Source organism: Opisthorchis viverrini (assembly GCF_000715545.1).
Source record: "Opisthorchis viverrini unplaced genomic scaffold opera_v5_320, whole genome shotgun sequence".
Classification (NCBI taxonomy): domain Eukaryota; kingdom Metazoa; phylum Platyhelminthes; class Trematoda; order Opisthorchiida; family Opisthorchiidae; genus Opisthorchis; species Opisthorchis viverrini.
The window spans coordinates 467,917-485,281 of record NW_008751978.1 but is presented as its reverse complement, the minus strand read 5'-3'; the positions used below and the strand labels follow the sequence as shown (position 1 = coordinate 485,281).

The 17,365-nt window shown below is 45.0% G+C and overlaps 1 protein-coding gene across 1 annotated transcript in view; it reads right to left on the bottom strand.

Annotated features, from left to right (window-relative positions):
* T265_09961 (hypothetical protein) overlaps positions 1 to 17,365 on the bottom strand; it is a gene marked incomplete at both ends in the record, with an annotated part of 31,849 nt that overhangs the window by 12,950 nt on the left and 1,534 nt on the right. Inside the window, one exon of the mRNA XM_009176195.1 lies at positions 3,085 to 3,229. Coding sequence (XP_009174459.1) covers positions 3,085 to 3,229 — 145 coding nt within the window. The remainder of the gene's footprint in view (positions 1 to 3,084; positions 3,230 to 17,365) is intronic.

Below are 17,365 nucleotides of genomic sequence, written 5' to 3'. Positions count from 1 at the left end.
GAGGAACCCCAAATCTCCCCCCGGAGAAGCCACGTGGGACGAGTCCTTTCCCAGCAGTGTATTTTCGGAGGGATCTGCCGGGACACTAAAGAGTTGTTCATGTATGCAGTACCAGATCGAACTGCGGCCACTTTGATGGACACAATCCAGACAAAATTAGCGGAAAACGGATTTTTTCATGCAAATTAGTAATGACATATCCCAATTTCACCCTCCATTTTCTAGCCTTTTTTGGTTGGCGGGGCTTATCTGGAGAAGACCCCCACGCCATTTCTCCTGGCTTTAATTTGTCGGTCTCTTCTACGGTTGAGTGTGTGATTCAAATATACCGTCGGAGACCTGAAGAGTGTGGAAAGCTCACGACTGTTCCTGTGTGGGAGCAAAAAAGTTCACCATCCTTTATGGCGCCTTATTTCAAACCCTGATTACCCATGGCAACGTATCCTTTGATTTTCGGTTTCCCAAAAAGGCTCTTGTTGACCTTCGTCTCAGCTAGTGTCTATGTTTCTGCAACTAGGATAAAAATGGTGTTTTTGGGTTGTTTCTTTCCCCCCAGTTCTGGTCACACTTTCACGTCTCCCAACAAAATGGTGTGTAATATTTTTGTAGCTCAGAGGCTGGTGATATGGCGTCGCGAGACCAGCAAGATTAGGACATTGACAATGGGTATGACTCATGCGATGAGTCATCTGACGCATATGGAAATGGGAATGGTGAACATCAATCACAGGCTCTTAGGCGCTGGTTTGACGATTTTTTATGGAATGTCGTGAAATATCCTTTTCACGTCTCTTGATGTCTGGTTTTTTCACTTTTCAAACAAGAACGCTCAATTAATTTATGTTTTGGTCTTGACGGCAGACCCATAAAAATGGTTCTTTTCAAAATGCGATACTCGTTGCGTAGTCGGTGAAGCAACAAGTTCAGCCGGTTGTTTTATAGCAAAAGTTGGGATTGCCCACTAATCTGAGCATGATAAAGTCATCAATCACATCCTCAAAATGACAAGGAGCAAGTAACTTCCGGTCACTAGTTAGGACAGATTCGTGTTACTACCCAGCACTCCTCACCCGTGAGTCACTCCTGTTCCGCAAAGAACGAAAAAATTGCTGTCACCATCGTTCCTCGTCGTCACCTCATCGTCCGTCAGCTTCGGTGCGGGTATCTAACCAAGATCGCCATGTATCCTCTCTATATGAGCATCGCCAATGAAACCGATATTACTTACAGGTGCCCGCTGGCTTTCGCGGAACTTTAGCCCATTGTCGTCCTCGTTGTGCCTTCGGTTCCCTGCTGCCCGGGATACAGACGGTCGTTCCTAGGCTATGGAAAATGTGTGCCTTGAGCACATATACAGTGAATCGGCAAAATCACTGAGTGTACGGACGCTCCAACAACATGTTCGCATGGTTCCAGCGAGGACTCATTGTGTTGCACGTGAGTATCCTCTACGATAAGAGCAAACAGACACATCACATTTCAGCAGGTGTCAGATCTGTTGTCGGTAATCTCCACCGTATATAACCTCTCTATTGGTACGGATTTTTTGCCAAATCGCATCTACTCCCACCTTTTATCAACTAGCCCCAACCTGTTTCTCCGTGTCCTTTCAAGTGTTTTTTTGGGTAACGCCTGATTTAAGATTTATTTAGGCATGTCCAGCAGTGAATGCTCGGGTCTACACCCGCATCGAGCAGGCTGTTCTCCCTGATAGCCAAACGATTTTTGTCTGCCCTTTCTCCTTGACCTTTCGGGTTTCGACGTGCTGACTAACCACGGACATGTCCACTTTTGGATATGACCTTCTGTCGCATCTACCCTAGTAGGACGTGTGCCGTCCGCCATTCGTTTTGGCCCGTCGAACAGTGGGCTGCCCCGTTATCTGGTGTGCAGTTGCAACCGCTATTCAGAAATGAAATCTTCTGCGTTTCTACCTAACATCTGGTTGGGCGGATTAGCCCGAACGTCCTATCGTGTTGAGATCGTTAGGGGACCGCTCGTCACCCAACGTTAAAATTCGAAACGTCGCAACCTCCTTACCGCAAACATTGATACTGATGAGAGTAGATCTCTCCTTCACCTGAATCGGCTTACTGGTATCAGATTGAATAAGTAATTTGTCCAGAGTTCATCCACTTTTGTACACCTTGAGCCATGTTAGTTCACTGACCATTGTCTCTTCAGCACAAGAACAACAGAACGATTAACTTTTTCTTGAATTTTAGATTTGAAATGCCCGGATGCTTTCGAATCTCAATGCTAACCGTACTGAACCGAAAATAGGATATCTGCAGTATATTCGATCCCCATCAAAATACTTTTTCGGCTTTGTATTTGAACCTAGACACATGTACACTGATGCTTCTTGATAAAGTAGCCAGAACATTGTCAGTACTTGTCTGTTCAAAAGGTACTGGACCAGTTGGCTGAAAACACCTTGGGTTCCGAAGCCCCAAGACCTTACTCAGCTTTTCCTGTTGCGCGCGCTGCAACGCTGATCAACGCAGCTAGGTCTATGGCAGGGCTTCGTTATCTTCCGTCGGTGGTGGTGTTACACCCTTCGGATGCAGCCGAGTTGAAATACCCGGCGAAGGCGTTGGAATTGAACCGGTGAAGCATCCTGAGCATGAGTTCATCCAGATCTGGGGACGAAGTACCCATTAAACGGATCGTACAGTCGGCTTCCTCGCCTGTAATTGGCTGTGCGACTTAGCCAGCTATCCACGTGTTTCCAATACTGCACGGTGTCCAGAGGTAGGCCCCAGTTACTTTTGTATAGATCCTTCCTAGACCCACTGAGCACAGCAGACGTTGCATCTTTCCGTGTTTGGTGGTATAGAGTCTGGATAGCGGCGTAGTTGGCTGGGCGGATCTGTTTTCGGTTGACCGGCACCCGATGGGCTATCTGACGACGACGTCGGGATACAGTTTTCCAAATGTGTGGAGATGTCTTGGAGGTGTGGAGGTCCAAAAGTGACAGGACTTGCTCCGGTGTCATGATGCCAGACTGTAACCCTCGGGCAAATGCCAGAAGGTCAACACTAGTAAGCAAACTGTCCGCAAGGGATTCCAATAATGACACACCGCAATCCACGGTTTGAACCAGACGCTGTAGTCATCGGCTTCTGACGAGTAGGCCGTCATTTGACCGATGGCTTGCTCAGAGCCACCAGAAGATGATTCGTCCCGTTGTGCTTGCCAGTTGAACACCCGTAACCTGGTTTTGAAGCTGATAGACGATCGATCAGGAAAATACTGCTCCAATCTGACGAACAGTGAGGTTTTTGTATCACAAGACAGACGGAGATTGTTAGCCAGATGCGAGAGTGGTTCTTATTCCTGTTGGGACCAGCGGACACCAGCCAAGCTTGTCTGCATTATGCTAGGTGGGGTGTGCGTGCCGGTGGTGTTGACTCAGGTCAATTATCGTAGAAAAAAGCGTAAATACTCAGAGCAAGCCAACTGGGCGACACCGTTTGTGTTCTCACTTTCATTGACGTGAACTCGACGGCTGGCTACCAAGCCAGCTTTCGATTTACAGCACATTCCTCACACGTGGGTGCCACGAGTCTCTCCTAGTGTGGAGCTATCAGTTAATTCACAGTGCACATCGTTGAAAGAAACTGGCACACCGAAACCAAACAGGGTGGTTAGCCCTGTCAGAAGTTGCTGGACTTTTAGCTCACCCAGAATGACGTCCTGGTTACCCAAACCGCCATCCGGTGCCGGGTCCAGTGACGGACTCGGTAAACAGAGCCGTTTTAGTACGCCTTTGACCCCATTGGGCCAGGTTTTCAGTTGTTTCCCGAGGCAACAAAGCTATGGTGTAGGGTTTTTTGGTGGTTTCGGCATCGTTCCTGGGCAACAGACGCCCAAGACATCACAGACATCATCGCTGAAGGAGTTGAAAAAGGCTTGGTTGAATATCTTCCTCTAATACTATACTGAGTGAACTAAAATACTTGAAACGGAGTCCTATTGCAAAGTACGAGACCAAGTGAGTTCGAAACGTGCTTAGAAAATATAGTGGGCTAGGACAGGCTTTCATGAGTCATTTCTAGCTAAGTCGCTTCGGATAACCGCCAACGATTCTGTAATTACGCAAGTTGTAAAAGAAAACGAACTGGAGAGAAAGCTGAATGTGTTTCACTATTAAACAGGAATGATTAAGGGCATGAAGAGCCACTTTGTGCAGGCACACGGTCCGTATTCTGTTCAGTTTGACAAGTTGACTTATGTGATCCCGTTGTTCCAAGTCACTTGCGAACTGTTGTATTGTGCGGTGGCCGAGCTATTGGTTACGCCTGCACTGAGCCTGCCAAACTACGCGATAAGGAGGAGACAGAGAACTCGGCACGCGGTTGTATCGCCAGGACAAAACATACAGAGCGTCTGCGTGAATATATGGGATGAATAACTGGCCAAATATGGTCGTTCGCTTGTTCGTTCCGTACAGCCAATGGTGGTGTTCCGGTCGTGAACATTCTCAGGCCCACTACGCTGGTCGTGTGTTGCTAAGACGTGTTTCGTGGGAGCCGCCGACTCACCTACTTTCCGGACGTGTCGAACCGATGGTGACCTTGGGGATGCGTCACTGTCTGCACATGTGCTTTTTCTTCTGTCTGGGAGCGCCCTGACACGAATCCCTCGACCTTGTGAGTAGTCTCCTTTTATGATAATATACTTCGATATCTCCAATATCATATCAACTGAAACATGAGGCAGCCTTTGTGCAGCATCTTCAGTTGAAGAATATCATAAAAACGAGAGATCCCTATGAGTCTCCCGTGAAAACCAGTGATTTATAAATGAGTGTACTTGTCGCAGTACTTCATCTTGTGTCCTCCTCTTAAAATTACTGCCAGGAATGTGAGTATTATGCAAAAAAGCCATCCCTTCTAGACGAGAGATTATTTTACCAGAGTATTTCTGTGGTTATCATCTTTACAGTACAAGTTTTTTCTCATTTCGACCCAGACTAGTAGACACTAATATCATATTATCGACCCGACCAATATATCGATCAGTTATTGGTCGAGTGACATTTACTCACGTCTCAGAGCACACGTTTTCTTGCAATCCACTGCAAGTAACAGGCAGTAAAATCCACTCTTAAGCCCCCTGCCTATTAAAGCAGAGCTACAACCATCATGGTTCAGATGAACCGTAGAAGAAAGTGTACACGTTTTAATTCCTTATGAGAAGACATACTAAGCAACTCATGGTATGGTCAACCTCCTGGCACTGTCGTTGACACCAAGGCATATTTTGGATCAAACAACATACAGTATGAATTTTGCGAGCTGATAAGCTCGAACACTGATACACAGTGGCTTTCAACGTAGGATATCAGATTGTCTTTCAACTTGAAGATCAGCTCAACCTTTTTTCAGTGTTTTTAATATTCTGTTTCCTAATTAACAACCCAGCCAGCGTGAAATAATGCTAGCTCTGAAGGAGACAGATTCAGCGGTTCGAGAAAATTCCTCCCTTTGAGGAAATAGCTTCTGGGCAATTTAGAATCGGTTTAGATGATTGACAGGAGCTCTGAGTTGACAGAATTTCAATTGTGCCCCCGTTTTTTTCCGATCGTCTTCCGCAGGATCGGACGGACTTTTTCGTTTGATTTCTAACGAGTGCTCCGGATTCACCAATGATGACGCAACAAAGGTGAGTCCTCATGGCCCAGGCCTTCTCCATGTGATGGTGACGTCTCTGAGAAGACTTGTCCATAACTTATCCCCAAATAAGCGGAATGTTTTCCAAACTGCAAGAACCGACATCTCGCAAATGGTAACCAACCCCCTCTCCCCAACATAAAATGTTTTATTGAAGTTTTTATCCCATTTGATTGTAATCAAATGGGCGGTCGCACCGTTTTGTCCACTCGTGAGAAAGCAAAACTGTATAGGTAAGGTATATCTGAATGATTCACGAGATACAAAATCAAATAAACAAACCCCAGCATGACTCTGTTATCATCGGGTGGACTTAGCACCGGCCAAAAATACAGGTAATCTAATTGTAGCAAACAAAACTTCGAAGAAGTTCATTCGGCCTTCAGCATGGTAGTTGCTCGAGTGAATGAGTTCACTGTCACGATCCCTTTGCTCAGCGGGGCAGACAGCGATATCATTACCTTGCTGCTGTCAAGTCTACGTTTGATGACGTTTACCTTTCAAGACGCCACTTGGCTGAATGCGCCTAACAAAATGAGGGCGGTCAAAATAATGGACCCGAAAAGCCTGTCGAAATTTCTACTACAAAAGTATCCCTTCCAACTTACAAGCTGAATATTGTTGAACTGAAAATGGCTACAACTACACTCCTTTGCAGATCAATTTGGTTTTCACAGGATACTCAACTAAATCTCTCGTTTTTGTGGTCTTCTTCAACTGAATTTGCTGCACAAAAGCCGCCTCATATTTCATTTGGTACGGTATTCGAGATATCGCAATAGAAGACTTTTCAGTAATCAGTGCCAGAGTTTGGCTGTTTCGGCGGGCTAAAACGATCGTACGACGCACAAAATATCCGTTGTTTTCCGCAAAATCGCTCTTCTTTCAACGACAAACAAATCTGCCTAGCTAAACTGCAAAACTGACAGAAATTGACAGTCTGGTTGGAGACGAAAATTGACCGAAAACATACGCAATTTTTCTCGCTTTAGCAACCAATGAACTCGCAGTGAATTCCCAAAAGACAGGTGGCTGCGGCTAAATGGTTACCAGTTTAAAAGAGCATCCAATCTTGAGATACTTTTTCCATTTACGAACCCTTCAATGTTGCTGTTCAAAGTGACATAATGAGAACAGGTTCAGCGTGATTTTGAACAGCTTATCGACATTGTGCTTTTAGCAACATCGTCATTTCGTCAAAAGTAGGTCAGAAACTTTGGCAGTGTCTGGTAATAGAAGGTGTTCCTTCCAACTTTATATACCTTATGAGAGCACTGTATGCTAACTCCTGAGGGCGCGTACGAGTATACGGCAGGTTTCGCCTGAGTTCACCACGTCCACTGGTGTCCCTTCTCACCTTTTCTCTTCAACTTTGTTATTGATGTACTGCTTGGAATTTCACTGCCTACCTCTGAAACCTCGAGAGGCAAAATGCTCCCAGAATGTTCACTCACAAACATCGAGTATGCGGACGACATTGCTCTCCTTGGTTCAGATCCTTCAAAGATGCAAACCATTTTAAATAACCTGAATGACTCTGGCGCACGGTTTGGAATGCGCTTCACACCTGCAAAGTGTAAAGTGCTGTTACAAGATTGGGTGAGATCAAACCCGAACCCCATGCTCGAAGACTAGTCAATCGATGTGGGTAGATAAATTGTTTACCTGGACAGCTGTATATGTCCCGGTGGACTGGCTGGAGGTGTGATTACTTCTCGAATCGGGAAAGCCAGAACAGCTTTTGCCAACCTCCGATACCTATAGCGTCAACATGTCATCAGTTTGTCTGTCAATCTCAGAGTGTACACTGCGGCGATCCGATCCATACTGCTTTAGAAGGCAGAGACGCGACCCCTACACGCAAAGGACGTACGAGAGATGTCAGTGTTTGATTATCGGTGTCTCCGAAGTATTAGTTGAAAGGTAATGCTGAGGTACGCTAGGTGGCCATGGAAGAAGGAACTCTTCCACGATAAATGGACTAGTTGCTTCATAGACTACTCTGGTTAGGACATGTACTTGGCATTCCAGATGTTTGCGGAACTTGTAAAATGTGAATCCATAGCACACTTTTTCACGCAGCCTTTTGCTCACTAAGAGAACCAAACGGTTCAGTAGCTTTGTCCGTACGGCAGTGAAGCATCGGTGTTGACACCGATGTCATGCTCTCGATGATGATGACGATGACGATGATGATGATGATGATGATGATGATGATGATGATGATGATGATGATGATGATGATGATGATGAACAGGATGATGTGCTGCACCAGGCCGAAAACTGGGGGAATGCGCCTGCCTGATGAGCCCCAAGAAGGACGAAACCGTTTGTGAGATGTCGAAGAATTTCCAGTAACTTTATGAGTGGTGTATTACGTCCATATATTTATCGAGATGTTTTGAAAATCCTAGTGACTGAAACATGAGGCAGCCTGGTGTTGCACATTCAGTTGCCTGGGGACATCACAAACGAGAGACTAACTTGGGTTCTAGGTGAGTCACTCACGAAACCAAATTTGTTTGCAAATGCGTGTAGTTCGCTGGTAATAGTCATTCATTTGAAGCTTCCTTTCGGTGCCTGACTGCCGTGCCACCCAAAGTAAGCATGAGATAATGTCAGGTTAACCAAGCCTAGACGGGAACAGTCGAGATGCAGAGCTTGGGTTCGAACCACGGTCAATACGTTCACAGCAAAGAGCGCTGAAAGTCAAGGTATTTCTGTTTGGACCACAGTTGGAGACTCAGAAAACGTGGAAGTTTGAAAATAACCTCTATGCATCACAGTTTGCATACTATCCGGTTGATGGCTTTGTTATGTTGCATCTATAAAGTGAAAACTTGGAATTTTCGAATCGAGTCACACACGACGTAACACTTTGACCCTACAAAAAGTCCTTGTACGAGCGCATGGTCGAACCGTATCAGCTGGGGTCGCATAGGGGTCTGTTAATTCTTCTACGTCATTACACCTTCAGCTGCGGTTCACATAAATCCAAGTACGTCCAAATCACACGACATATTACTTAGTTCTAAACGTGCATGACGGATAAACAATCTGCGTAAACATCTTAGAAATTAAAACATGTTGGTGACAAACGACCTCCATGCACTTGTGTCTCGGGTGATCGAACTTCAGTATCGGTGTTTCACTTTGGACCACAATGAGATGGCATAACAGCTCCAAGCCTGGACTCAGAAATGCACGATATTCAGGGCCAGGCTTTCGGTGGAAAGAGCCAAAGAGCACTGTTGCGATAAATCAAAGCAAACGCGTCATTCTGGAACACCCAAACTGTTCCTTAGCCTAAAGTCTTGATTGTTTGCAGGTTCAGTCCAAAACGAAGCTCTACAGTACCTAGTACCTACCTTACTCATGATTCAGGGCTCTTAAAGTGCTTCCATTCATCCGATTGTACTCCACACACGGTAGAAACCCTAATAGAACCATTCAGTCATGAAGAAAGCGCACATCGCTATATTCACCTTCTGTCGAATCCTCGATAGTATCTGCCCCCATGTGCATATGTAGATCTGACACCTATTTCACCTTTAATGACAAGAGAATGCTATTTTAGGGAATACCGAAATTTCGTCTATTCAATCTCCCTCGACTATCGCCCGTAAAGCGCGTCAGCTTTACGATCACGAGATTTCGGTGGCCTGCATGTGCAATAGTGGAAGAATCAATCAAATTTCGATCAATAAATTTAGGTGTGGATTCGTTCTAACACGAGTGATGTGAATGTGGACTTTAGAAACCCCAGAACCACCTACAACCGGACGAATTGTCTGTTCTGTCGAAAAGTGCAGGTCACGAAAATATACCGATCGTACGGTTGGTAGGTTTGGATGGGTTTTCTGAATTTTTCCAAACGAATTTTCAGATTCTGATTGTACCCTTTCGAACCAAGTCTGAAACCATGACAAATTTAAGTCCCTCTCCCACTCCAACTGTACAAATGTGGGCAACACACACAGGTCAAACTAGGTGCTTTCATCAACAGTCATGTGGGGTAAGAGAACAAGACAACTAAACGGAGAAAACCGATAGGTGGTCGTGACTAGACTGGTCTGTTGAAGGGACGCGAGGTGTGTCTTATCTGCAGTGTAACTGCTACACGTGTTCCGTAGTTTTCCGTTGAGGATTACGGAACTCTGATGACTTCCTGTCCTGTGTTTGTTTGGCCGAGTTGTATGCCTATTTATTGCGTGCAGTGTGAAGCAAGGGGTGTCCCTTCGTGTTTGATACTTGCACAAACATGAATACAACTTGATCTGATTTGTTGAAGTTCATAAGCCTGATGCGTTATCACTGGATCTGCCTTTTATGCATGTTTTAGAGCTGTAACGAAACCAGAAGATTGACTGGCATACATCTGTGTTAAAAATACTTCCTGGAGGACTTTCTGGAGGCCACTGAAGAGAATAAGGCACATCCTGTTTGCTTTTCATTGCGGGTTTCAGTCGCCAGGCAGTGACCGTGTTGAGTTAACTGGGGAACTGCATATGCGTAGTAGAAGCGTTTCCTCAGGTAATGCCACTCACATCTCTCCTTGAAAGCATCTGTTTTTTCAGGAAGGTCAGATTCCTGAATGTAACCTGAGAACGCCCGGAACCTACTGCCCCACCAAAATCTCAACAGGAAAGCCGGCAAGCATCCAGGCCAGTCAATCATTCAATCAATTCAGTAAAAGCTGATGATTGTTCTTGCATATCACAGAAGCACGACCGAATATGATCAGCGTTCAGGCGTTTCATAGAGGCACGATCGATGTTGATGGGTGTTTGCTAACGCCTATCAGACAGCCTGGATCAATGTCAGAAAGTCCCCTTTAAATAGCGTGCGGCCGTCGTAACTTTCACTATCGCACTCGCTTGTTGGGAATATAGCGGTTGTGTTCCCTTCTCCGGCACTAGGCACTGGAGCGGCTTAGCAGCAGACACCACAGGTTGGAGAATCAGCAGATATAACAGTTTTAGGTTACCTTCATCATTTCGTGATCCAATAAATTGCGACTGGTCCATCTCGCACTCCTCAATGAAGTACAGGCTGTGCATGAACCCCGTTCCGTCAGTGACACATTCCGGAATAAATGATCACGAGATCTTAAGTAGTTCTTCCACAATATCCACAGATATAACGCCTATTGGTGAGTTGAATTTGTGGATGGAGAGGCCCCAACATGCTGGTTAGGTCTCTTTTGAAACGAGTATAGAGCACCCTCTACCCAGGGATAGACAGTGTCCAGCTATTGTGGTATCTCGAGTACCGTAAAACAGCAAAACCTGTATTCCGACAACTAGCCTCGTTTTTATACGAATCCAGCTTTGATGCGACGCCCAACCGACCCTACTTCATTCTCTCGTTTGTGATGGGCTGTCGACCGTGTGAATAGTGTGCTATGTTTAGAGGAAAACCAGTATTTACAGAAAGGATGTGTTTGGTAAATGACAGATTCCACTCACATTACGTGTGCAAATCATTGCGAATGTTTATCGAATACCAATGTGAAAAAATTCTAGAATATTAATTGAGGCACGCCGGCACAGGTGGTCATGTCGTGACCTTGGGCATGCATTGGTCGCTACGTGTTCATGCATCAGCACCAAGCATCTTCGGGCAGGACCGTATTCGACTGCGCTCCAAATGGCTGGGATAGATCAAGTATGCACGGATGTCCCGCAGTTTAGCCACCGCTAATCAGTGGCTTCGTGTCAGATTCAAACCCAAGATGTGTTCCCAAGATCAGAAGCATGACGGTTAGAATTTAGCTGAATTGGAATAGTTAACGTACCCGCGGAGCCAGCAGGCGATACAGTCGGGCACTCTATTAACCCCTTCTTGGGCTTACCTGAACGACAACTTCTCCCTGACTAAGGACTGCATCAGCTGTTATCCGCATGCGCTTTCTACGCAAACATCTTTGCGAGATGTTTTTGAGGAAATTTAATTTTCACAGGTTGAGTTGTTGTTGATGTGCTTAGAGACTTCCTGTACAAAATTCCTGTCATCTTGTGAGGTTACCAAAGAGGATCGTTCCGAGATTGGCGACCGCCAAAATTGACTAACATCCATAATTTATGACGATCTCCTGTCGAACTGATGCATGACCTGGTCAGTACACTTGGGTAATACGAACAGGGTACACGATAATCAGTGGGGTCATAGAAAATTATCAGTCTCACGAACAGAGTCACGATAATCAGTGGGGCCATAGAAAATTATCAGTCTCCCTGTTTTTTTTCGCCACAGCCTCTGTCCACCACTGATGTTTAAAAAACGCAGAAAAACTAGATTTGGCGGTCTTTGAACAGGTTATGGGATGTTTTCAAGAAATATACTCAATTGCAAATCAATTTGGCTTTCACGAGAGACTCAACTGAGCATCTCGTTTATGATATTCTTCAACTGAATGTGCTGCACACATGTTCAAGTAGAACATAAGGTTGACGGAAACTCGGGGACTGCGTCTACCTGATGAGCCCGAACTGGAAGGGCGAAACCGGTCGTGGGTTATCGGAGAGTTTTCAGCAAACTTGCCTGAGAACATCACAAACGAGAGATTCAGCTGGGTTCCAGGTGAGTCTCTCAAAAAAAAAACAAATTAGTTTGCAAATGAGTGTATATTCGCTAACCTTGTGAGTAGTTTCCTTTATGAGGTTATGGGATGGTTACGCAGGTAGGACAGCAGCTACTCTCTAATTTGCCCTAACGGACTGGGTTGCTTTGTAATTGCAGCCGAGCTTCCATCTGCTCGTTTCAACCTGACTTCGCAAACGGTTCAAGCCAGCCCCTGTGAACTTGACTGTCCGTTAGCACTAGTAATCTGTTAGAAACATTGTCTGAATAGTACCTACAAGGCTTAGCCCCGTCTCGTGTCCATACTTTACTTGGTTCGCATTCACACGGTCAATGACTTTTGAGGATCCTCAACGTCTGATCGTTGAACCTGTGACAAGACTGGCAAACTCAGTGTATATGTGATCGACTTCGACAGTCGGTTGATTTAGTTCCTACAGGGCCAGATTATAGCACATAGTGACAGCGTGATCTGAACCAAAGCAGCTGCTTCATGTCAAGAGAAAATCCTTCATAAAGGAAACTACTCACAAGGTTGCTGAAAACTATTCGACAGCCCACGACCGGTTTCGCTCTTCCAGTTCGGGCTCATCAGGTAGGCGCAGTCCCCGAGTTTCCGTCAACCTCATGTTCTACTTGAACCCAAATTGGACTGTTTTCGAGAACTACACTCGCTTCCAAATTAATTTGGTTTTCACGAGAGACTCAACTGAATCCTTCACGCCATGCTGTCGTCGTTAGCTAATTGTGACAGATCAGGTCGTGTCAGCGGTTAGTCCAGGCACAGCGGCCTGCAGGTGACACACTGATATCCTTTAACTTAAACTCCAGACGTCGGTGTATTCAGGTTTTAAGGGACACGAAACAAATCGATGTGTCCGAGTAGTGGTTGCCCAAGTGCGTACCAGTCTGTCGCTAATAAACGAAAGAAATATTGTTAGAATTGTCAGCTCAAATTGGGAGCGTTTTTTAACTCTGAACTGCCAGCTGATCTTAAAACCGTTAATGGATCTTCATGACTTGGCCAGACGTTCAGGTCCACTTACTCCAATTGGCTGTTTTTCACAAGCTGAAATCTACTTCGCGGTGTGTAAACTGGGTAGAACAGATAAAATGCTATTTCTATCTTGTGGAGGAAAATCTACTCGATCCAGTTTTTATCCCTTAAATTGATTTGTATCAGTTGGCTTCAGTATCGTCAGGCCATTTTCTCACCACGTTGGTATTGCACGTTGCAACCTAAATTTCAGACACCTGCAGTCCATCTGGCGGTACATGTGATGCCATTGGTTCACTTGCCGATATGGTCACATGACCTGCCTGAGCGTTAATAGCCTGAAAAGCTATCGTCCAACACTGGATCAAGTGCTCAGTTGATTGTGTCAAGCATAAATGCTACTACTTGCCAGGTAAACACACTGGGAGCAAGCAGAACAAACCGTTGGATACCTGAGCGCTGATAAATGATTTTCATTTAGCATTGATCGCTGTCCGTTCGACGCACAATGCTTTGGAACTCAGCGAGCATAGAAATCTCCACCCATCTCTTTTCAACAATGCCTTACGTGGATTCGAGGTTTCATGACACGTGACTCGGTCAGCAACGGCGTTAACAGTCCAATTAATAGTTACCGACGACATGTTCTGACTGCCTGTGTGGATGAAAGGAGTGGAACTAAAGTGGTGAAAGTGGACTTCGCTTTGGTAGGACTTTGGATTAATTAGATCAAATGGCATGACTGGAATAAAAATTTAGAATGACTGCCACGAAGATACAATATGAGAGCCACTTGGATACCAGGCCAGGTACGCTGACGATGTCTGAGTATGGATAATGATTACTACCTGAAGGAATGAAGACTGCCTCCGTCAGGTTTTGTCTGAGGATTCTCCTCACCACTTCAAGTTTCAAGATCTGCGGCAACCGTTGAAGCGATGTTGACGTCATGCTCTCCCTCACCGAATTCCATCAAACGCCTATGGAATATTTTCAAATCACATATTAACTCCCTGTGGATCACGAATACAAGGAAGTGCCACGAGGTGAATCAGGAAACCGGTTAGTAGATCCAAGTTGCTCAAGATGACCGTTTTATTTTCAAAATCCGAGAGGAAGGCCGAACACTTTCAAAGAACGGATACCAGGTAGTAGAAGGCTTTGAATATTTAATGTAGCCTGTTCTTATTGGTATATCAACAAAGCACCAGTGTCAACACTGACGTTGCTGTCTCTAATGTTGCTATATCTGATGAGGAGGATGAGGAGGACGAGGGTGATATTAAGTGTAGTCCCAGCTTGATGAGTTTAGTGTTTTTATGAAGAACTACTTGATCTGTGGACGGTTTTGTAGCCTCACGTTAGTTAGTACTGTCAGGATGGCTGCGCGATCGAATCTACAATCGGTTATCGGGTAAACAGTGCTAATCGCACCACATACGGTGAGAGGTCATGTAATCCTTCGAAGAAGTGTTTTGTTCACAACACATTCCCATGTCCTGTTTGTTTCGCATGCATTATCAACGTAAATAGGACAGCGAAAAATTAGTTCTTACAATTCCGCTAGCATCAGAAGAGCTCAATGTAAAGCCTGGGGTTTGCAGACAACTTTTGGGATGTGTCTGCTAAAAAATCAAAAGATATCGGCGGAAGAAAGTCGAATTAGAATTCGGTGGAAACCACCAGGGATGTAAGGCGGGCATGCGATGATTATCAAACCCACTTTTATGTTAGAAAGAACCACGACGAATAACTGCGACAAGAACACCATACGTTGCAACTGTCTAGGTCAGTGAAGCCTATCCGTTGACGGGGAGCTAATGGTTGTAGTTCTCAACCAATCTGTTTTACCGCATTCGTTTGTACCCCGCTGTCAAACGCACACAGAATATAGATGCGATGAATAAGTGTGCCACTGTGGATGTGTTTTTAGCAGAATTTAAGCCACCTCATAATCTTCCGATAGCGACAACACAGCTAAGCTATCCTCGAAATGACCGCACCCCTTTCACTCAGTCGTCTGTTTTTATTACAGCTCTGAAGCAGACTCAGTGCCGCATAAATTCCGCAGCCCACGGAACGTCACGATAAAAGAGCAGGAACTCAGCTGGCTGATTCATTTTCACTCACAAACCTCTACTCGGCTTTCTGGTAGCGAACGCACACACACACACACACACACACAAGCCCCTTTGTCCTTTTTGCCCACAGTGCGAGACATTCATCTGCGTGTGCACCAGACTGTCAGAGTCACTGTTTGAATCTTCTCACATCTCGCGTCCCTTCAACAGACCAGTCTATTCACGACCACCTGTCGGTTTTCTCCGTTTAGTTGTTTTGTTCTCTTACCCCACATGACTGTTGAAGAAAGCGCCTAGTTTGACCTGTCTGTGTTGCCTACATTTGTACGGTTGGAGTGGGAGAGGGACTTAAATTTGTCATGGTTTGGAATTTGGTTCGAAAGAGGACAATCAGAATCTGAAAATTTTGTGTAAAAAGTACCGAATTACGGGAAAAGGGTGCCAGAAGAACAGAATTACGGGAAAAGGGTGCCAGTTAACCCCGTCCTATTGATTCGACTAGAACAACATGCAAAAGCCAAGAGACTGATACACGTATTTCTGTCAAACTCATCAAGCTGCTGAACAGTCCCGGGTTCGAATCCGGTCACCTGAACGTAAGATGATATTTTGTGGTCGTATCCTCAGGATCACAGAGTAAAAGATTATCATAAACACACTGTTTGAGAGCAATATATTTCCCTCACATAAGCTATGAGAAACAATTCTCTAGCCTAGCAGGAATAAATGTTAGCGTTGAAAACGTCCCCAACTCGATCATATTCCAATTGAACTTTCTCACCTGATCAAGTCTTATCACAGTAGAACAGTTGAAAATGAACAGTCTAGATTCAAGGGCTTCTTACGTCTGTCAAGCCCTAAACTGCCAAATTTGCTTTGAAGCACCGGAGGCTGACATAATCCTACTAGGAAAAGCGAAGCATTTTACTGTATGATGGGTCCTGGAGACCACACAGTTGATCGCACAGTTCTTCGTTTGATAATGCAACAACAGGTGTTTGTCACCGAATTTCCCTTAAAAAGTGCTATGCTACTTGCTGAGATTTCGTTGTAAGTTCAGTAAGAATGTCCCTATGGTTTTTGCGTTCCCGTTCCCACGATTGTCGTCGTTCTCCCTCAAACCTAAACGAGCCGGCTAAATCTATGTGTAGTGACTTTGTAGTCTCTTTCATGAAGTCCAATCATCGAACGTGTTTTGATGACGAAAAGCAATTGCATCTCTCAATTTTATATGCCCAATTTTATATGTCCAATGACACATTGGACAGCATGCGTTGTTCCTCAATAGTCAAACAGAATTCAAGCATATAAACAGCTCGACAGCCAGTGTCTGGATGCAATGCATTGTTCATAAGGTTCCTGAAAACTCTTCGACAGACCACGTCCGTCTTGGGGCTCAGTCCCCCGGTTTCCGTGTTCTAGATGAACCAAATTGGACAGATTTAGACAACTACTCTGGTTTACACAAATTTGGTTTCGACAGGAGGCTAAACTGCATCCAGTTGAATCTCTTGTTTACGATAGTCCGTGTGCACAATCGCACAGCTACGCAGTTGGTTGTTAGAAAAACCCCACTACCGTAAGAACAGGCGTAAATAGATCTACTGATTCACCAACTAAATTTGCGTCCAAACCGAAGATGTCCATTAATCAGGAAAAAATCGATCTTTTAGCATTCATCTGCCGGACATTTGTGAACGAAGATCCTCGCTCAACGAGCAATGACAAGAATGGCACTTTCCGTAAAACCCAAGTACATACTGGAGTCTGACGAATGCTGTCAGTTTATCTATTGACAGACATCGCTTGTGCGCTGACGTGACACACTACTTAAAATATGTTCATGGAGCAATGACTGGCACTTTCCGTAAAACCCAAGTACATACTGGAGTCTGACGAATGCTGTCAGTTTATCTATTGGCAGACATCGCTTGTGTTGTGCCGTGACACACTACTTAAAATATGTTCATGAGGGAAACTACTCACAAGGTTGCTGAAAACTCCTCGACAGCCCACGACCGGTTTCG